This window comes from Ipomoea nil, unplaced genomic scaffold, assembly GCF_001879475.1.
Source record: "Ipomoea nil cultivar Tokyo-kokei standard unplaced genomic scaffold, Asagao_1.1 scaffold1286, whole genome shotgun sequence".
In the NCBI taxonomy this organism is placed as follows: domain Eukaryota; kingdom Viridiplantae; phylum Streptophyta; class Magnoliopsida; order Solanales; family Convolvulaceae; genus Ipomoea; species Ipomoea nil.
The window spans coordinates 2,232,561-2,255,855 of NW_017617714.1; the positions used below are offsets into that span (position 1 = coordinate 2,232,561).

Below are 23,295 nucleotides of genomic sequence, written 5' to 3' on the forward strand. Positions count from 1 at the left end.
TGAAAACTCTCAATAATTTGAAGGAAAAATTAAATAAAATCAAAATACAAAATGTTCAATCACAAAAATACCATAAAGCAAGAAAGTTGTGAGATGATAAGCTCCAAGAGGTTATTGGCATGTATGCTAGCTCCTCCATATCAATGGAGATAATGACAGTAATATAAAAGCCATTTCAATTTCTTGCACTGCTGAACCTTAGACTTCATCACTGGGCTCTAGAACTAGAGTCGTAGAAAATCTAATTTGAACAATTCTCTCCATCATGTCGATCATATGTTCACCGAAAATTAATGGAGAACAATCATGTTGATAACATGTTGTAAATTGAAATGTATATTCATTGTGAATTGTTCATCAAATCTTTATTATTAATAGGAATAAGGGTCAAGTAGACCATCGAACTGCACACAATAATGCAATTAGACCAATGAACCTTTAAAACTTACAATTAGATCCCTAGACTAATCAATTTCATTTCATTCTTCAAATTTGCAAGTTTCCAACCGGTAATCCCAAATTTAAATTATATTTTAAAAAATAATTATTAAAAAATATTATTTAAAATTTAAAAAAAAAAAAAAAAAAAAAAAAAAAAAAAAAAAAGGATTTCCAGCCGGAGATGATAAAATGGAAACATTCCATTTAGAATTACCCGTTTTTCTAAACCCGGAATTCCGGAAAGGCAATTTTAGGCAATCCCAATAACGGCGTATTAACGGTCGCACCGGAGCGAAAACGGAAACAGGACAGAACAACGCGGGTCTCGTCCCTCTGATCATTCAAACCAAAATTAGCCTCCATTTATCCAGATCTTGATCGGACAAGATCTCTCGTACAGTACAATTGAAGATTCAAGCTCAAAGACAAACCTCTAATCATCGCCGGAACGGCTCTACTCGATTCCGAAATTCCGGTGAAGTTTTTTATTTTAACTGTGTTCTTTCTGTTCAGTCAATTCCTGTAGCCGTAGAAAATTCGGAGAAAAAAAAATCGAAATGCAGTGCGATCCAGGATTGGAATTTCATTTCCGTTCCAATTTCCTATGATTGGATATGAGATATTCCTAGATGGTATTGAATTATTCGGTTTTTCAAGATCATTTGCAGGGACTATGCGGTTGTGTAGTGTAGATATTTGAGTGATCTGCTGAGGATTTTAAAATGCACCACGCTCCGACGACTTTAGAAGACCAGCTTATACTAAAAGCGATCAAGGAAGAATGCCCTTGGGAAAACCTTCCAAAGCGGCTTCAAGCTACTTTGAATTCCACGGAAGAATGGCACAGAAGGTTTGCTTTACTGTGCATAACTAGTGTATATATGTTTATGGTGAAAATCTGAGCTTCCCTTGTCTGAATTTTATTGGGCAAACTATTGAAATGAACTTGCTATTTCCTTTGAGATATTAATTATACTGATGCAAGTAGATTTTATCTATAATGTCTACTCATATTGTCTGAATTAGTTGGACTAAACTGTTGGATATAATCAGCAGGAAATTAACCTTTTTGGTCAGTAACATGAAATTAAGGAAAGGACTTGTCATGCATTTAATTTACATGGAAACCATACATTGTCCAGTCTCTGAGAAACATGGGCCTTGATTCTGACAATTATTTACTGAGATACAAGTACCATTGCAAGAGTTCGGGGTTTAGGGATTAAACTATGCAGTGATGTAGAATGTAGTTGCTATTGACACTATGGTTTTATTAGGAACTTTATAATACACAAAATAATTTTGCATATGTAGTGTTTGCTAGGAGTAGTGACCTGGACTGTTAGGTTGATTTCAAGCTGTGGAGAATGTCTTTGAAGATATAAGCAATCTCACATTCGTCTTCCTTTCCTGACTTTATTCGATGAGGGAGACTTAAACCCTGAGTTCAACCTTTTAATATTAGTTTCAGATGTTTCGTAAGTCAGCTTCCTATGACATGTTTGGTGTGTATGTGTGTATGTGTATGCTTCTGTGTGTACTTAAACACGCACACATATTCATGATGACTCCTTTTTCTAGCATTCTTCAATAGTCCAATTGGTTGTTCCCCTGTGATATATTCACCTACTAGCTTGTCATACAGGATAATCGACCATTGCTTAAAGAGGAGACTCCAATGGAACAGTTGTTTTGCTCGTAAAGTATGCAAAGAAGGTGAATACTATGAAGAAATGATGCGGTATCTCCGAAGGAATTTAGCGGTATGTATGAAGGGGAAGTTTTCTTTTGTAATTTGAAAACTATAACTACTATTGCAGTTTAATGCATCCACCAAAACTACAATTGAGTTACTGCTTGAGTTGGGATGTTATCAACTAATGATATTCTTGTGTTTTTATAATCTCACTCTGCTTCTCATTCCAAAGTAGATGTGTATGCTCATGAATGTCACTCTATTACTTACTTTCTGATTTTCCAGACATGTCCAACCCTGAACCTATTGATGCACTTCTTAGGAGGAATTATAATATACAAGATAGTAATCATAGGAGATAAGAGATGAAGAGGTAGAACAAAAGGTACTTGGATAGAAGCTATTAAGAAAGATATAATTTGTTTTGCTGCTTCAATGGATTGAGTGCTTGTTAGGTTTATAATTTAAATCCAGCTAGCCAACTGTAATTATATTGTGGTTAAGGCTTAATTATTATTTCTCTGTGATAGGAAGTGATAGAAATGATGATTTACTTTACTGCTTCTTGTAGCATAGTTAAGCTCCAATGTTCTTGTATAAGAGAAAACAACTTACGATTATATTTTTCTGTGGCATGTGAATCTATGTGCTGACCTCTCTTGTTGAAGAAATGAAATACTTTTAGCTGTTGGAATGTCTATCTTTGGAATATGCTGTGTTTGGATGCAGACATAACAATGGGAAGAATTTGCTAAGTTACAAAATTCCCTTTACTACTTAAAAGAATAGAATCTAAAAAAGACCTAGTCCATAACTAAACGATCAACTACCTCAATTCTTTAAATTTCTAAGTAAGTTATATTTGATTTGATGTTTACAACAGAATTATCTTTTGGTGTTAAACTCTAGCAATCCATATTCTTATATTCTGCTTGGCTGCTTGCAGTTGTTTCCGTATCATCTTGCTGAGTACATTTGCCGTGTGATGCGGGTGTCTCCTTTCAGATACTACTGTGATATGTTATTTGAAGTTATGAAAAATGGTATTACCTGATTACCTGTCATAATACCTCTTAGATTATAATTTTAAATGCCTTGTGTCATTTACATACATTCTAAATCTGTTACTCATATCCAGTATGGCAGTACTTTCTGCCATATATCTTATATGCACAAGATTTTATAGCTTAATAGTCAGTCAGACCCCTTAGCTTGGACAATGCACCCAAAGGTTTCATGATGCAGCTATATGATCGATTGTTTAGTTGACAAAATAATCACTTCTTCAGTCCCATAATAACTATTCTCTTTCCTATTTTGGGTTTTCTCAGGGGAAAAGAAACCTCTTTCAGTCACAGGAGTTTTACTGAGGGTAGTAGATCTGTAGGTTTTTTTTTTTTCTTTTTTTTTTGGAACAAGCAGATCTATAGTTTAAATGTTTAATGTTAAGGAAAATCGCAATCCACTAGCAGCTCTTAGGGTTATGTTAATTATGTTTATTTTGCTTAGCTTTCAAATATCATGCTTATATCCTTGATAAGTAAGTCCTCGTATGATGCTTTACATGACCTTGATTCCCTAATGATCTAGTTCAAGAAAGCAGTCTAGCTGATGTATGCTTTGGGTGAACAATATTTACTTCCTCTTCAGTTTGTACTCATTTTGGATTCCTAAATGAATTCATTAGTTGATCAGTTTCCTCATATTTCTGTATGTATCCAATTTTGTTCTGATTAATTATTTTTGTGTAGTTTAGCTTTCTCATGCGACATTTTATATGCTATATTTTTCTGTAACGAATTCAGTCATTCTTCTTTCATTCTGTTGTATTGTGTGCAGAGCAACCTTATGACAGCATCCCAAATTTTAGTGCTGCAGATGCACTGCGTCTCGCTGGTATTGGAAGAAATGAATTCATTGACATTATGAATAAGTGTAGATCTAAGGTAGGGTCTGAGAAAATCTTGTAGGTTATTTTGTATAACACTTACTGGGATAAGTATAAATAAGTAATTCTTAAAATACTTGATATTAAACCAATTAATAGGTACATTATTCATTGTTGAGCAACTACATTTGGAAGCCTGCATAGCTGCGGCATTCTTATATTTACGATAGACTGACCAAAACTTTGATATAATTCATATATGGGGAAGAAGGAGAGGGGGTGGGGGTGGGGGAGGGGCGGTGAGAGGGGGGGATTCATGGCTATTCTTAAATCTTTAACGTATTCCTCCTCTTTGCACTTCTGATTTCATTTTTCCACCATTGAGTTTGAGACATATTTTTCCTGACTACATAAGCTGCCCACATCTTCAAATGACCATAGGGCGATATCTGCTCATCCCATTGATGGTTGTTGAAAGCTTTGGCCTTCACAAAAAGTATGCCCTTCTGATGTGATGAGATGGATGTGTTTACAATTGATTTTTTTCATATTTTTCTGTTCATGTAGCACTGTGCCAAGAGATTGATGGCTTTTTCTTATTTGTCTAACTTAGTCCGAATGGTTTTGGAGCTTGGCAGAAAATTATGTGGAAGCTGAACAAATCAATTGCAAAAGAACTATTGCCTACACAACCAGTGGACTTTGTAATTGAGCCATGGTGGGGTGTTTGTCTTGTCAACTTCACTTTGGAAGAATTTAAGGTTAGGTCTTGAATAATTGTATCCCTCTCAAATAAGTAAATATTCTTAACATTTATCAGTAATTAGAAGCCATAGTCTTGCTCATTGCTCCACTTTTCTGCAGAAACTGACAGAAGAAGAAATGGCAACAATTGATAAAATTTGTAAGGAGGAAGTGAATTCATTCCTTCTTTTTGACCCTGAAGTGGTAAAGGGACTTTTTCGACGTGGACTGGTCTACTTTGATGTTCCTGTATATCCTGATGATCGTTTTAAAGGTAATTCGTGTGTCTTATAGTTTGACACTGAAGGTTAGGCAATCTTAGCTCTTTGGCTGTCTGATTCACATTGTTCTCTTCTTTAGATAAACTGTACTAATTTTGATGTTGGAAAGGTTTCTTAGGCAATCATTTGTTGCTTGACTATGCATGCTAATGTTTCCTTGACATTTCTGGTTTTAAATCAGCATCTATCAATTTAGTCAACTTTGGATTATGATGGGCCTCCTATTATTTTCTATCCTACTGCATTTTCAATCACCTGAAGAAAAGAGTATCTATGTGGCAAAATCTGTTGCTTAATCTATTGTTATAATTTGTAAAGTGTAAACATTAGCAATTCATAACCAACCTGTTGCAGTTTCCCAGTATATGAACCTTTGTAGGCCAAACTCCTTGGAGTCTCTTGCATGTCCATTAAGGATGTCAAGTCTCTCTGACATAGAGCATAAGGGCTTGAGGGTTTTTTTTTGTTTGTTTGTTTGTTTGTTTAGTGTCTGTGTGTTTGAAAGAGAATGACTTTTGTAGGGATTCAAAAGATTTATTCTGAATATCTATTGACTACTGAGATAAACCAGAGTATGGAGATCAGCCCACATCTTGATATATATTCTCTTAAAAGTAGAACATATAAGCATAATTCAGTAAGGGGGAGGTTTCTATCTTTTGTTTAAATATTTGCCCTTTTTTTTTTTGAAAAAGCTGCTCACTATTAATAATTATTAAATGTTTGGGATGTTGATACACACAATATTTCAGTTTCCAGACTTGAAGGTTTCGTTTCAAACAGGGAGCAGTCCTATGAAGATCCTATTGAGGAGTAAGGCACTTGTACTGAACAGAAGAATTCTTTCATTAACTATTGTACCCATAGAGCAAAGTAAATTTTATTTTTCTACTCCTGTATTCAGGTTGCTCTATGCTGTTTTTGTGGTGTTGAGTGAGAATTCAACTGTTGCTGAATTAGCTGCAACTTTACAGGCCGACCTTTCTCAGCTTCAGGCAGCTTCTTCTTTTGCTTGCCGATTGGGGTGGGCTATAAAACTACTAGATCCAGGATCTATTCTGCAAGACACCAGTACAGTTGGCTCACCCAAAAGTAGCATTAATGATGAGGAAGATGGTTCTCGTGCTTCTCTAAGCTCTGCAAATATGCCCACTGATGGCAGTGGCTTCATGCACGGAGACATTCCCTGGACAGAAAATCAATGTGCCACTTCTGGTTATACCCGTGTTGCCTTTCTTGTGGATGCTAATATTACATCATATCTTATGATGGGATCTGTTTCACCAGGTTTCTCCACTTTCTCATTTCCCCCTCTTATAAATAATTTTGTCATTTCTTTTTATCTAGAAAGAAGATGGAAAGAGATGAAACTCGTCTGTCACGTTTGTAGGGCATTAAGTTTTTTACTATGGGTAGGTTATTAATTTATTCGTCACCTTGCTTCATTTTCTTCTTTCATTTTTACTTTTAGATCTTTTATTGTGTTTGGATGTTACTAATTGCTGAAGTCTTGTGGGATTTATTCTGTGAATTAGCAGTTTTCTCACTGTCATCTAATGACGAGGAACAAGTTTTTGCTTGTCCTAAAATCTGCAGTATTTTCCTACTATATGGTTACTGTAATTTTGTCAAATTGAAAATAACCTTTGACTGTTAAACTGATGGAATTGTAAGTTACCGCAAATCATGATAGTTATTATGGAACTATTTGGTTTTTTGCTAGTCTGGTCATCTGGGTCTTTGCTACAGGCTACAACTGGTGTATAGAATGAATTTTACTGTTTTCTTAATATATTATGCAATGCTTCTATTACTTGAAGTCTTGTAGTTATGATTTTTTTCAAAAGAAGTAGATGATGGTGAATTGGTGATAGATTGGGGTTTATTTGTATCAGTTATATCTCAAACAAGCCTTTCTGGGCAGCAGTCTAATCATTACCCTCTGAAGTTCTCTGGCCCAATCAGTCACATCATTGTTTCTTAATCCTCAAATGGCAAAACTAGCAGGGTTGATTTGTATCTTTTTGGTCTAAAACTGGCCTTCCTGGGCTCTGTCAAATCATTACCCTTGGAAGTTCTCCAATCTAATCAGTCATCAGTATTTCTGTATCCTTGAAAAGCAATATGACACCCACCTGTAATTTATTACCTGTATGGTGGGGTAACTTTACATGATACATATGCTGATATGCTGTATGAGTACAAAACAAATCATCATGTTTCCTGATTTCCTTCGTTCTTTTGATTGCACTTCCTAGTCTATACAACTTTTTAAAACTGTGTGGTATTATCTGGCTCTCTTTTCAACTATATTTAGGGGGCATGTTGCATTGTGCAGCTTCACTACCTATATATAATTTTGGGAGCTTTTAGATTTTTTCTCAACTGTGCAGGGAGAATTGTACTTCTAGAAGTGTAACCCTTTACAGGCATCCAAACTTATAAAGGTCATAGCATTTTAATTGCCACACAGTTTGTTTCATTTTAAAGCATGTTAATGGTTCCATTAGTTCTGCCATGATGATAAAATGCATAATTTGAGTTATTTTAAAAGATATTGGCTTCTCTTCTTGAAAAATGGTGAATGGAATTTATCATTGCTTTTTAGTATCATCTCCTTACACATTAAGTCCAAGGTTTTCAAAGCACTTGGTTCCTTAGGTCATTTGACCTGCATTCTTCAGCATTACTTCATTTTTCAAAGCACCCATATTATTATTATGTGTGTATTTATGGATTAGTCATACAGCTCTTAATTCTTGAACTCCAATATCTGTGGCTGAATCCTAGTAAATGCTTCATCTTTGGGAACACAGTTTGTGTCTGTTATCAACTAAGATTGGGCTATAATAGCCATGGGCCAAACCACACTAAAAGATTGAATCCAACCAATTAGCTAGTCTAACTCATGGCCTTATAAACCCAAATGTTCTCTCTTATTTTATCAATGTGGGACTCTTAACAGTGTCAATTCATGTTATGTTTAGGATCTGATTCAATTAACTAATGGAGCTTGTGCTTTTTGTATACATATTTTGATGCTCAATTTTTCTTGCAGGTCTAAAATCTCATGCAGTGACACTATATGAAGCAGGAAAACTTGGCCATGATAGCATTGCAGATCTTTGTAAGGATTTGAGCACACTAGAGGGAGCAAAATTCGAAGGAGAACTGCAGGAGTTTGCCAATCATGCATTTAGTCTCCGGTGTGTCTTGGAGTGCTTAACATCAGGTGGGGTTAAAACTGATGATGGAGTCAAGGATGGCATTCCGTCTTGTATCAACCCTGAGGCCACTTCCTTGGTGGCAGGGACTCCTTCAACCATCAGATCAGGGGATTTCGGTACGTGTGTATCTGAGCTAACTGCTGATGATTATGCTTCTACTGGATCACCCAAAGAGACTCCTGATGCCTATCAATCTACAGCTGGAAGTGTTGCTGGTGATAATCCATTGGAGACTACGACTGACGAGAATGATAATTTTGCTGGGGATTCTAGATCAGAGCTTACTTCCCAACTTGAGGAAAAAATGGTAACTAATGAAAGTGTAGATGTTGGGAAGGGAACAATGACACAGAGAAGATATCGTGTTGATGTTCTCCGCTGTGAAAGCCTGGCTGCTCTCTCCCCAGCAACTTTGGATCGTCTATTTCTGCATGACTATGACATTGTTGTATCCATGGTTCCGCTTCCTACTTCAGCAGTTTTGCCTGGACCAAAAGGTCCTCTTCATTTTGGACCTCCCTCCTATTCCTCTATGACACCCTGGATGAAATTGAGCCTGTATTCAACTATGGGTAGTGGACCTCTATCAGTTGTTTTAATGAAAGGGCAGTGCTTAAGGACGCTTCCTGCACCATTAGCAGGCTGTGAGAAGGCCCTTGTATGGTCATGGGATGGATCTTCTATTGGTGGGTTAGGGGGGAAATCTGAGGGAAATTTAGTTAAAGGGAGTGTACTTTTGCATTGTTTAAATTCCCTTATCAAATATTCAGCTGTGCTTGTCCAGCCCCTCAGCAGATATGACCTTGATGAGGGTGGAAGAATTGTTACTTTGGAGATTCCCTTACCGTTGATGAACTCCGATGGTTCAACGGCTAACATAGGGGAGGAAATGGGACTGCACCCTGATGTAATTTTCAATTTGAACTCTCTATTAACTGATCTTGCAAATACATTGAACATTTGGAGCATCGGTTATATTCGCTTAATAAGACTTTTCAAAGCAAATGTTGCAGAAAGTTTTGCACAGAATGCTCAGTATGAATGGGTTCCAGTGAGTGTAGAATTTGGTATTCCACTATTTAGTCCGAAGTTATGCAGTTACATATGTAAGAGGGTCGTTTCATCACAATTACTCCAAATGGACTTATTTACTGAGCATCACGATGCCATGCAAGAGTTACGAAAGAGTTTGCGTAATGTATGCGATGAATACCGGACAACAGGTCCAGCAGCAAGGCTACTTTACCAAAAAGAGCAATCCAAGGAACAATCATCTCGGAAGCTTATGACTTATGCAAGTGGAAGGTGGAACCCTCTTGTGGATCCTTCCTCTCCCATTTCTGGAACCACGAGTGAACATCAGAGGTTAAAACTTGCTTGCAGAAGCCGTTGTCGAACAGAGGTTTTGAGCTTTGATGGCAAGATATTGAGGTGGGTCTTATAATTTCTGTTTACTTGCTTTATTTGATGCATAGAGCATATAATCGCCTTTCTATCATTAAAGTTAGGGATGCCAATCTTAGCCTGAAACAATGGACTGCCTTGAAAAGACTGAAAAATTAATGGATTAGGGCAAAAAAAATTGAACCCAACAAGAAAATCAGCCTGAAAGCCTGAAACTAATAAATACAATGGTCCGAGCTTCTCAACGTTATTCTTTGTTTCATGAGTGTTATGGAAATAAATATACAGGGAACCTGTACGTAAGCTCTTCTTTAGTCTTGTAATTTTATTTTATTTTTATTAAGTTTATAAATAAAATTTTAATAAATTTACTACAAAATAAATAATTATTTATGAAAATAAACAACGAAAAGTAAAAACATATTATAATTATTATATATTATATATTATATTATAAATGTGAATAAATTAATTTTTTATTTGTTAAAATTTTAAACAAAAATTCACTAATATAATATTTATATTATTTTATACAAATATGCATAATTGTTACATTATGTTTTTGAGTTGGAATTTGGAATTGGAGATTTGGATTGATTGAATGATGTTTTATGTTTATTATATTTATTTATTATATTAATGTAAACGGGCAAGTTTGTTAAAACTGAAAGTTTCGGATGTCAATTTTAAAATGTTAAAAAGTTTTAATTGAGCCCGACCAAAAAGTCCAAAGGCCGAAGGCATTAAGGTTTGGGCCAAAAAATTCTAGCCCGACTAATCAGAAACCAATAAGCTTGATGACCCAAGTAGACTGGTTTGAAACCGAATGGGCTGGCCCAATTGAACCACTATGTACAGTACACCCTATTCATTTGTCTTTATAGCACCTTAATCATGATTAGTTCATGAAACTTTGTGTTCTATGCTGACTTCTTTTGTAAGATATATTTCATTTATGCAACAATTGTAGTAGACCTCTGTAAAGCACTTAATCTATTTTTTACTTTGTTTTTGATAAATTTTCTAAAATAGCTTATAACTTTTGAAAAGCTATTTTTTACCTTATTTCTGTAAGCTGTTTCAAATGGCTTATCAGGAAAAGTTGGAAAGAGTTTTTTCAAAGGCCATTTAAGCTGTTTCAAATGGCTTATCAGACTAAGTTGTTTTGAGCTTATTAAAAATTGTTTTGTGAAAAGTGCTTATCATAAATTCACTTAGGAAATTTTTTTTTACCCCTCCTAATTTCCTCTCCTGACGTGGCTTATATTTATTGGGTGTTATGAATTGGCTGACCCACCAACTTTTAATAAAAGATTAATGTATCAAATCAAATAGTGCCATGTCAGGAGGTGAAATTAGACGGGGAAATCTTTTGAGAGGTGAATAGCATTACTCAATCACTTATTTTAAGCCAGCTATCCAAACTGGGCCTATATCTTCCATGATTGATTTGAGTGCAACTTTAGTAACTTCATCCTAATGTGTCTGTCCCTGGATAGAATGCTGGGCAGGTTATTAGGAAATACAATGTTCTTCATTTCATATAAGATTGTTTGAAACAACTGTATCCTGCTTTTCTTTGTTTTTGTGATTTTTTTTTTGGGTTAATAGTTATGTTACACACACATGTCTACAACATTTCAACTATTATACAAACGGTGTTAATTATCTGAGCTACCAAGGTTACGAATTGATCTTGCAGATCTTATGCTCTAACTCCTGTTTATGAGGCTGGAGTAATTGAAGATTCCTCCTCAACAAGTACTGTTAAGATGGAGTCAGATGATGCTGAGAGTAAAGAAGTAATTCATCCTGGAGTCAATCTTCTATTTGATGGATTTGAGTTGTGTCCTTTCGACATAGGTGCTTGTTTGCAGGCTCGTCAACCTGCCTTTTTGATTGCCGAAGCCTCAGCAGCATCAGTAAATTCTGCAGTTCAATAGTGCTATCCCTGGAATCTTATTTGGTCATCTTAGATAGGGGTTGTCCTCTCAATATACCTACAGAAGTAGGCTATTATTTGCTTCGGCAGAGTACTCACTTGATGATTGTTGACTTCACTGTTTATGGGTTGGTTGACATGATGAAAAGATGCCGAGGTAAATAATGAAATTTTAATTGTTGCCATGCTCCGTAGTGCTCTAATCAGAGAAGTTAAAGCTCAGTCATCTATCAGGTGTTTCATAGTAATTAGTAAATTCTATATTTTTTCGGTAACGAGGGAAATCCCAGCTACTACCCGACGGTATGCACTGGTTAAATTCCGCCTTGTGACCATAGTCGGCAAAGGACCACAAGGAGGTAAATCAGCCTAGGTTTCTCATAGCTGACCGGCTCAAACTAACAGAGTTGGGATTCAAACTTGTGACCTTATTGTTACAAGTTTGTATCCTTAGCCATCTTGGATGGGGTTACCCCGTAAATTCTATATTTAGTTTTACAAGTTCTTCTCATAGTATCAAGTGCCTAACCTTTTTCTTTATTAAACATTATTGTAGTTGTTTTGCAGGTGGCCTTTTGGATTTGTAAAGTTGTGCTTAGTGCTGGTAATTATTATATAGACATGCTGATTGGCGGAAGAGAAAACTGAAAGGATTTACTGAGATATAATGCGTTTTCTATACGAGTTTTGAACAAGGAAAGACATGGAAGTTTTTGTGATTCTTATATTCATCAAATCAAAATATTTGCATATAGTTTAGAAACAGGAGTGTGTCATGCGGCTTTTGTTTTTATTTACTGTGACAGATAATGTATGAAATGATGGAAGACGCTGAACTCGAGAATAATTTTGTGTCATTTACACATTTATTTGCCCTTTGTTATATTATTGTGATGTAGAAAATGATGATTGTTGTGAGTTTGTGTGGATGTGCAATCACACAAGTGCAGATATAGAAGATTGTGGGTTGTGGCCTGATGTCACATTCCATGAGGTATTACATTTTTGTCCCTAATTGCATGTATGTACTCCATTCTAAAAATTTTGTTATTTTTTTGCCTTTATACGCAAATTATATCATGGACTAGGGTCTACATTACATTGTGGATCTTGGTCTAAAACGACATTCATATTATGTACATACAATTAACATATTATGTACTTTTAAGTTAACAAATTATGTATTGATAAATAAACTAAAGGTACATAATTATTATACAGTGAACCATGGTCTAAAATGGCGTCGTTTCTTTTAATGAAAAGAAACGGTCGCAGCAACGTTCATCCAATCGTGTGTTTGCGACGTGTTCATTTTTTTTAAATATAAAAAATGAAAAGCAAGTTTTTGACTTCATTACCTTTCTAGAGTGCCATTATTACGTCTCTGAGCTTTAGAATAGTTGTGATCTTCTCTTTTTCGATGTCAAAGAGAATTAAAACATGCCAGTATCGATGCGCCTCCTGCGTGGAAAGCGTGAACCATCGTCATTGGAGGAGTTTTGTAAAGTGGATGTCGAGCTTAGACTCCTTTTTGGTCAACAACATATGTTCTGGAAGCAATGTGCTAAACAAACACTAGCTTAGTTGGGGTGATCGCAACACCAAATTTTTTCATCATTTTGCTTCCGGTAGAAAATGGAAGAACAAAATTTTGAGATTAAAAGATGTTTATGGATTGTGGTAGGAGAAAGATAATTTGACTCTTTTGATTACAAATTACTACAAAGGTATTTTTACTACTAGAAGCTCTTAGGTTAGTGATGGTTTATTCGGCTTTGGCCAGAATATTACTATGGAGGCCAATGTGGCTCTCACTACTCACTAAGCCATATACATTTGAGGAAGTCAAGGATGCAGTATTCTCGATGTCCCCGAATAAAGCACCTGGCCCCGATGGCTTTAATCTCGCATTCTTTTAACACATCTGGGATGAAGTTGGTAATGATGTATCAAATTTTGTGCTTCATTCTTTACACTTTCGTAGCTTTCCAACTGACTTGAATAATGCCACAATCTGTTTGGTTCCAAAAAAGTCATCTCTCGGGTTTGTAAGTAAGACTTGCGTCCTATCACTCTTTGTAATGTCATTTACAAAATCATGGCAAAAATGATTGCTAATCGTCTGAAAATCACTCTTGATTCTGCTATTGATGTAACCCAAAGTGTCTTCCTTCCTGGGAGACTTATTACTGACAATGTTTTGGTTGCCTCTGAGGTTAATCACTGTCTTAACAAGAAGAACGGGGGATCTACAAGATGGTGTGCTCTAAGTTAGATATGGTGAAAGCCTACGATAAGATGGAGTGGGGTTTTCTTAGAGAAGTGATGAATGCTATGGGGTTTGATGTTAGTTTTATTGAAGAGGGTCTTGGTGAATGGAGAGCTCTCGGAAATGATTACCCCCCTGCGCAGTTTGAGATAAGGTGACCCATTATCACTGTATCTTTTTATTCTATGTGCAGAATGCCTCTCTTTTCTTATCAATAATGTAGTACGTCAACAACGTTGGTCTAGTTGTAAGATTTCTAGAGGGGCACATGTAGTCTCACACATCTTCTTTGCCGACGATAGTCTTTTTTTCTTTAAGGCTGTTAATTCGAAAGTAGTTATTGTGTTGGACTATTTACAAAGGTATGAAGTCATGTCTGGTCAACCGGCGAATTTTGGTAAATCTTGTATAATGTTCAATAGAAACACGGCCAGTGATTGCAAAAATTCTATTGCTACTTTGTTGGAGGTTCCACAAGCCCAGGACATTGGAAAATATCTAGGTTTTCCTATGGGAGTGGGAAGGAATAAACGAGAAGTTTTTTCTTTAATCGAAAATAAGTTACCCCATAGAATGGGGGGTGGGGGAAGAAGATCCTATCAAGAGTTGGGAAGGAGATGTTACTCAATAGTGTTGCACATGCTATCCCCACTTACACTATAAGCCTCTAATCTCCCAGTCTCCTATTGTGAGAAGCTTGAGCGGATATGTAATAAATACTAGTGGGATTCTTATTCCACTACTATAGGTAATGGGTTGCATTGGCTGTCATAGGATCGTATGTGTACCCCGAAGAAGGTTGGAGGCCTTGGTTTTAAAAAAAAAAAACTCAATCTTTTCAACGTAGCATTATTGACAAAGCAAGGTTGGCGTTTGCTCACTAACACTTCTTCATTGGCAGCCAGATTAATGAAGGCCAAATATTTTCCTAACTCCTCTTTTCTTGGGGCTTAAGATGGAAGTAACCCCAATTTATGCTGGAGGTCGATTTTGAGGGGTCAGAATTTGCTTTAAGAAGGGTGTGTTCGTAGAATTGGTAACGGCAGAAATACAAAGATTTGGGGTTCGTCATGGCTTCCTGATCATGAAAATCCATTCATTTGTTCTGATATTTCTAAACATCACGGGGAGGCCTCAGTGGTAGGACTTATTGATCTAGTGGCGCGGGATTGGGATGTGGATTTGCTTAAGTAATTATTCAATGGTAGAGATGTTGGCTTATTCTCAAAATTCCAGTTGCTTGTGATTTTGAGGACGAATGGACTTGGAGGGGTGATGTACGGGTTCAGTACTTGGTGAAGCTTTGATACAAATTGCTAACCTCAATTCCTAGTATCTCCTCAGCCACTGTTGGTCTCGGTGGGTACGGGTTACAAGTCTAGAGGGTGGGGGGGGGGGGGTGTGAATAAATTTGTACAGTTTTTGAAAATTAACAATTCAATTGAAGAAGCTCTGAAGGGTTACTTCTTTGCAACTTCAATGATTTGAGAGTTTTACACATCAGAAATAATTTATACCCTTTGTTAGTTAGTTTTGCACGTAGTTTGTTCTTGAAAGTTTATGTTTGCGTGAATTATATGCAATAAGTAAAACAGTAATGTAAAAGATATATATAGAGAGATTTTTATAATGGTTCGGCCAACTCAACCTACTCCACTCTTCTCCTTAAAACTCTTAGGGATGTTTGCACTATCACGTTCAGGGCCAGATTTTAGGCTGTGCAAGCTGGGCGACCGCACAGGGCCTCCAAATTTTAGAGGGCCCCCAAATTTTAGAGGGTCTAATATTTAATTTTTACCTAGCTAGTTTAGAAATAAAAATTAAAAGTTTTCAATTAAAATTAAAAGGTTTCATGGAGGAATGGTATGAACATTTGGTTATTGTATTTTAGCCTGGAGGTCAAAAACTTAAAAGGCTCTATGAATGAATGGTAGGAACATGTACTTATTGCATTGTAACTTGAAGGTTAGAGGATTGAAACTTTAGAGTTGTTTCTTACCTTTTTTTTTAATCATTTTTGCATTGCGACTTACCTTTTTTTAATCATTATTGCATTGCGAGTTTGCGCACACTATTATTATTATTATTATTATTATTATTATTATTATTATTATTATTATTATTATTATTATTATTATTATTATTATTATTTTTCCATAATATGTTTTTTGTTTTTTTTCTTTGCGCACATCAACATTTTACCACCTTATTATTATTATTATTATTATTATTATTATTATTATTATTATTCCAAAATACGGTATTGATTTTAAAGATTGTGATTTTGGTAGGGCCTCATTTATTAACCCGAACGGGGCCACCAAAATCTAAAAACCGGCCCTGATCACGTTAGTACAAAAGGGACGTTCAAGCCTTGAATACAAAGCCGGCCTTGAAATCCACAGGTTTTTCAAGTCCTCAACGAATTTACTCCGCCTCTTTCTACTTTTACCGAGTAGAGATACAAAGGGTTGAAGATAAGATTTCTTCAATCTCCAACTAAAAGCTTGGTTTCTTTGGATCTGGATTTGAACTTCCTTCGTAGCACAAGTCTCTTGAATCTAGATAAAAAATTTGAATTTTTTCTCTCTCATTGGTCTTGCTTAAGTATTGTTTTACACGCTTTGAACACTTATCAAATTTTTGAATAGACCAACAACTTTTTCAGTCTTGATGAAGGTATTTATAGGGGTTTTAGAAATGTGTCCGTTGGAGCGAAACTCGTTTCAAACGTCTATTGACTAGTGCGTAGAGATCGACTAGTTTGTAATCCGAAAGTTAGGTAGACTTGTAAGACTTTTCAGCCGTTAAACTAGTTATTTTGCACTGACCATATGTTTTTGTTATGCACAAAATGTCTAGGTTTTTTTAAAAAAATCTTCCTTGGGATGTGAACCTAGGACTCTCTTTGCCTTGGTCACATTCTACCATAAAGCACTAGTATTGTAAGGTTCCGAACTGTTGGCTTAGAAAATGTCTCAAGCAGTTCTTTTCCAATGGTTAACTGTCACTATTCGAGTTAACGTTTTGAACCTTAAAACTCTACTACCTCTGTGATACAAATGGTTGACTTTACCATTTGTTCCACATTTTCACTCGAAAGGTAGGCCCTTCCACCATTCGGCTTTTACAACCTTTCGGTATTGGAATCTTCTACTCTTCGAAATGTCGAATATTCTTCTCGAACTCTTCAAGTCTTCAACTCTTCGAGGTCTTCATCCTCAAGCTAATCGAAGTGTAACCATTCGAGTTACTATTCAAACTTTGTTGAGTTTATCCGGAACAAATCTCTCGAGTTAACATTCGGACTGTTTTGTCTATCCTAAACATAATTTCCCGAGTTATCATTCAGACTATTCGAATTTGAGTAGAAATAACCTAAGCCTAAAAGATAAAATAAATAGGAGACTAAAATTCCTAACTTTTGGTATCATCAAAATCTAAATTACAAATGTTCTTAACAATGTCCTCCTTTTTTTTATGATGCCAAAACATATACCCATATTATAAGGCTGTTTTTTAAACTTGAATTGATTTTTCATTACAATTCAGCCCATAATTAGAGTTTAACAAGATATTTCTAAGGAATTTAAAGAATTGCAAATTTAAAAAACTACGCAAACCACAGTAAAAAAAAAAAACAAAAAACAAAAAAACAAAAAAACAAAACAAAAAAAAAAACAAACAAACAAAACAAAAACAAAAAACAAACAAACAAAACAAAAACAAAAAACAAAAAAAAAAACTTTTTTTAATAATCTCGAAAGAATTACAATTACATTCAATGGGCAAAAAACATAAGTAAATAAATATTGCAAAAAGTCTTTAGTTGTGCAGCTTCAAACCTCATTGTTTTTGCTGTTTCTTCGCCTTCTCAGCTACCCTATCCAAGATTTTGTTGATTTGATTCCTTGAGCTTAGAATGTTTGCCGCTAGTAACAAATGATCATAAGTGAGAAGTGATCCTAAAGTTGTAGTAGTTATGGAAAGCATCAAGGACATTTTCGCCTTCAATTATACCACATCTCCATTAATGGATACCAAGTATGAGAACCGGATCGAACCACCTAGCTCCTGTCGGACCGCCTAAACCCCTCCATAACCCCTAAAATAAATACCCTATTAAATTTTCTTAAAATACCCATTGACTAGCCGTTATTATTCCATTACTACCCATAACCCCTAATTAACTACCCATAAATACCTCATTTATTACCCCACTATTACACCTTCATTATTATCTATTAAAAATCCTATTAAACTAACGTAAAACCTCTCAAAAACCACAAGATATCCAATTAAAACTCATTATCACTCATAAATTCCATTAAACCTCATTATCATACCCGTTAATGGTAGGGAGCCTACACTACTCAACTTATTACTACAAAGGCTACATGAAAGGCATAAGGAAGGAGGGACATTCTGATTCATCTTCATCACATCACTCTTCCTCACACAAGACATATCACTCTTCCATTCTCTCAACCAGAAGACCCCCTCTCTATGTACAAAAATAGCTTCATCCATACAACATGTACAAACTATCCTACAAAAATATAGTGAATTTCTAGGCTTGGCACCGCCCAAAAAGGCCCGTGGTTTTTTCTTTTGGTTTTCACATAAAAATCTTTGTGTCACATTCTTGTTTCTATTTACTTTTATATTATATTTCCTGATGATTCACCAACTTTCCCGGTTGTGTTGGACCTCCGGTAAGATTCCAAAAGTTTAGAAACCAACACTGACGCCGTCTGTGGGGACTTGACAAAAGGTCACGTTTCCTCTTTTGTTGAGCAATTTAGCAAGACAAAACAGGAAAATTCATAAAATTCAAGAGAAGAGAAGGCAGTCACTGATGCGGTGTCGGACTAAGGGAATTGACCGAGAAGGTTAAGAAGTCGGCTATAGAAATATGATCGATCAGGAGATAATGGACGAGTGGGCGAGAAATGCTGAATAAGCGGTTCCCCCACCCTGGCTATGGAATTAATGTGACGGGTGAGTGGGCGAGGGACGCTGAATAACTGGTTCCCCTACTCCGACTATGGAATTAATGTAACGAGTGAGTGGGCGAGGGACGCTGAATAACTGGTTCCCCTACTCCGACTATGGAATTAATGTAACGAGTGAGTGGGCGAGGGACGCTGAATAAGCGGTTTCCCCACCCCGATTTGGCGGTTGGCATTGCGGTTGCGACTCCCGTGGACAGAGTTTGGCTTCTACGGTCGAGATAGCCTGTGGTGAAGGACAGAAGATCTTCAAAAAGCCAGCACAAATTCTTGCGAAATTATTTCTACCAATTTTCATATGTAGGCACAACTTGTATGTCAATTTTTTATGCTAAAAAAATTTGAAGTGATGATGCAGTGAGTAACTCCAGTATGCAAATACCAATTTATCAAAATGAAGCAGGTATCAACAACCATCTTCAAATATACATGTCAACAAGATGAGGATAGAGAATGAGTGACGCAGCCACCGCCGAATCGTCGATTCCTTTCCCTCAGCCGCCATTGCAGCTGTGATGCAGCACTTGTGCCGTTCGCGACACAGGCGCAACCCCGAGCGACCGCCAATCGACCTTAAGCTAAACGCCACAGCAGAGCGAGTCAGATATTGGTCTCTTTTCGACTCATCTCGAGTCGAACTCGGACGCGGTGTCAAAACTTTTCAATCGGAAGAAATTGGGTTGGAGCCGAGCGATGCGAAAGAAGCTGCCGGAAAAGAAAGAGCAAGAAGAATCTGTCGTCGGTGATAGTTCGCTTGACGGTTTCCTTCACGTTCACTCTGACCTCTCCTCTCTCGTTCACCACACCATTAGCAAAACTGAGGGACTCAACAGCCTCAGCATGCGAATGGAAACATAACAAATTAAATTCAAAACCAACACTGTATATGGGGCAGCCGCTCCATTACCTTACCAACATTCAAATGAATCAGTGAGATCAATTGAGGATTGGTGATATAAAAGTTATCATCCATCTTAGTAAAGTAGAAGCCAACATCTGGGCTATCGAAGAGCTTCATAGGCTTACCATCTTCATCTATCTAAACTCTGGCAAGCTGATCCCACTCTTCTGCTTGAAATTCACAGACCGGCCTGGAGAATTCTCATTAGGTATCGTCCAACTATGTTAGTAATAACCTCGGTGTGATCGCTTTCAAAATCCCAACTTGCTGTCGGATTGACCGGAATACGATTCACGATTATGATGCAAACTGGGATTGATAAAAAAGAAAGGTCAGCAGTCAACAAGGACGTAGTCGGTAAAGAATGAGCATGTAGACTTCCACCTCTGGGCATCCAACTCGTGACGCACAAATAGAATCTGTTGACCACCCAAGATGCGTGACGAAAAAAGGTTCAGTCGCGTGCGACGAAGCAGGGAGTGGAGCCATTAGTTGTGAGTCTATCACTGGAGGAGTCTCATTCGCCGGAAAGGACTACCCACTGCCACCATCAACCACCTACACTCAGCTGCTAATTTAGAATCATTTTATATTGTAGAAGGTTCATCTTCAGCCACAATGAATAATCCATCTACGAATTCAACTTTGACTCCATCTTTGGCAGTAAGGTCTTCTATAGAATAAGGAAAAGCAAGTTATACGTGCTACAAAATCAAGAATTCCAGACTCCATTTTTATGTTGTGCAAAGTGGAAAGTAAATGGATTATATTGATTGAATTTCTCATCCTCTACTAAGCTTATAAATATGAAAAGGAAGTTAAAAGAAAGATGATGGGAGTTGAGTACGTAGAAGTCCAATGGAAAGAAATATGGCACTCAAATAATAATTCCTCAAACAAGGAAAATTTGAAATTGATTTGTTTGGTGAGAAAAGTGGTGCATCCATGCGAGCTAAAGTTTTGATATTCATGAGCACTTGGATGGATGTGGGAAACTAGAAATTGATGAGTGTAAAACCTTAGCGTACGTGGCAGGTTGAGGAAGAATGCATGGAGTTTTAAGCATGAAAATTTTATTGCCCATGTGAACCATCTAGAAGCACAGCTATAAATGGCAATCTTTTGGAGTTTTTTATAGGGAAAATTGCATGCAATGTTATGCGTGGCAAGCTGAAGGGGAATGTACAAAAATTTAGTAAGCAACAAAGGCATATAGCAAGGGTATAGGGATGGCAACGGGGCGGGGGCGGAGAGTATACCCCGTCCCCGTCCCTGGCGGGGAATTGAAAATAGTCCCCATCCCCATCCTCGTGGGGAATTAGGCGAGGACGAGATTCCCCATCCCCGTCAACTCTTAATTAAAATTTTAAATTTTAAAAATAAAATCTAAGTTTTAATATATATATATATATATATATATATATATATATATATATATATATATATATATATATATATTTATAAAAATTAATCAGGGACGGGGTGGGGCGGGGATTGGGGATCCCCGTCGGGGACGGGGCACATTGTCATCTCTACAAGGGTAGCAGATTTCAGAATGCAATTGTGATGGCATGGAGTAAGCAGAAGCTATGTGAACACTTGCAAAATCACATCATCAGGCACTAGAGTACGTGGTAAAATATGGGTTGATGCATGACAATTTCAATTCAGGGCCATGAATCATTTGGCATTTTTCTAGCAGTTCTTGGTTGTGTACTCGCATGAAATAATGAGCAGTGGTAGATTGCTTCACGGAAAGAGTTCCGGGAAAACCATATGAGTGGTGTTCTCAACTCGGTGATTTATTTTGTAGCTTAGCATCTTATGATGCACATTCTAAGAAACATATCCTATTCAAAAAAAAAAAAAATAAAAAAAATAAAAAATAAAAAATCTCCTGGTCAATAAAGTAGCCGGTCGAGTCAATCAGGTTTAGCAAGTCCCAAGTGGTACTTGAAACAATCAAGCACAACACCCCGGCAACCCAAGGGAATTAGGTCAAGGGTCGACCTACCAAAATCTACAAAAATAAGGGTTCAGGGCGAACCCTACTAAAACGGGTTTAGCCAGCCCCAAATGGTACTTGAAACACTAAAAGAAAAAAAAAAAAAAAAAAAAAAAAAAAAAAAAAAAAAAAAAAACCTCGTCAACCCAAGGGGATTAGGTCGAGGGCCGACCTACCAAAATCTACAAAAATATGGGTTCAAGGCGAATCCTAAGTATGAGTTCAGGACGAACCCTACTCACTCATCTATCAAAAAGCTAAGGAGTCGGGGTCATGAGCGACCCTCAAATGAACAAATGATGCTCGGGGCAAGCCATGTTGAGTAGTCAGTCACCCCCAGACGCAGGGCAATTGGTAAACTTTTACTAGTTTTCTTTGAATTTATGCAAGTTTGAGAACATGGAGGAAGACACGGAGGGACTTTTACGCAATCAACTAACTTAGAATAGATAATTTTGCTAACTGGTCCGGACCATACCCCTTCAAGGGTACGCATCTCGTGCAGATGCTTCTTATTTTGTTTCTTAAAATTTCTCTTTCTCAGTAGTAAAATTCAGCAATCGGCCATCTGAAAATAGGAAATAAAAGAAGTTAGGAGAAAGGTCGGAATTAGGGTTGACTGGAGTCCTGAAAAAGGAGTCGGCACTAAGTCAACCGTGCCTCCTTGAAAAATGAGTTGGGAAAAGAAGGCATAAGGTTGGAGTCGGATGGGTTTACTGGAGTCTTGAAAAAAGAGCCGGTACTCGGTTGACCGTGCCTCCTTGAAAAGGAGTGGGGAATAGAAGGCATAAGGTTGGAGTCGGATGGGTTGATTGGAGTCCAGAAAAAGGAGTCGGCACTCGGTCAACTGTGCCTCCTTGAAAAATGAGTGGGTAAAAGAAGGCATAAGGCTGGAGTCGGATGGGTTGGCCGGAGTCCTGAAAAAAGAGTTGGCATTCGATCAACCGTACCTCCTTGAAAAATGAGTCGGCAAAATTTTGTTCGACTGTTAAAGTTGATTTTGAGGCGAGACGAAATACTTTCCTATATCATGCTTCGCGAGACACAGGAAAGTGAGGGACTAATGATGGATACCGAGTATGGGAACCGGGTCGAACCACCTAGCCCCGGTCGGACCACCTAAACCCCTCTATAACCCCCAAAATAAATACCCTATTAAATTTCCCTAAAATACCCATTGACTAGCCATTATTCTTCCATTACTACCCATAACCCCTAATTAACTACCTATAAATACCTCATTTATTATCTCACTATTACACCTCCATTGTCTATTAAAAATCCTATTAAACTAACGTAAAACCTCTCAAAAACCACTAGCTATCCAATTAAAACTCATTATCACTCATAAATTCCATTAAACTCCATTATCATACTCATTAATGGTAGGGAACCTACACTACTCAACTTATTACTATAAAGGCTACGTGGAAGACAAAAGGAAATGAGGACATTCTGATTCATCTTCATCACATCACTATTCCT

The 23,295-nt window shown here is 36.9% G+C and overlaps 1 protein-coding gene across 6 annotated transcripts; it reads left to right on the forward strand.

The window, feature by feature from the left end:
• The first annotated feature begins 644 nt into the window (after positions 1-644).
• LOC109184846 (protein FAM91A1-like) lies at positions 645-12,601 on the forward strand. Of its 6 annotated transcripts, none has more exons than XM_019334902.1 (12): positions 645-1,291; positions 2,087-2,204; positions 3,084-3,180; positions 3,977-4,083; positions 4,664-4,786; positions 4,890-5,043; positions 5,803-5,863; positions 5,955-6,337; positions 8,109-8,393; positions 8,478-9,708; positions 11,384-11,780; positions 12,180-12,601. In XM_019334902.1, exons 1-11 carry the CDS (start codon positions 1,164-1,166, stop codon positions 11,622-11,624), a joined length of 2,928 nt encoding a protein of 975 aa, XP_019190447.1. In that variant the 5' UTR covers positions 645-1,163; the 3' UTR covers positions 11,625-11,780; positions 12,180-12,601. The 6 variants fall into 6 exon arrangements, with proteins under 6 accessions (XP_019190447.1, XP_019190444.1, XP_019190445.1 ...); XM_019334899.1 differs by having other exon boundaries at positions 645-916; positions 1,099-1,291; positions 8,109-9,708; XM_019334900.1 differs by having other exon boundaries at positions 645-916; positions 1,110-1,291; positions 8,109-9,708.
• The last annotated feature ends 10,694 nt before the right edge of the window (positions 12,602-23,295 follow it).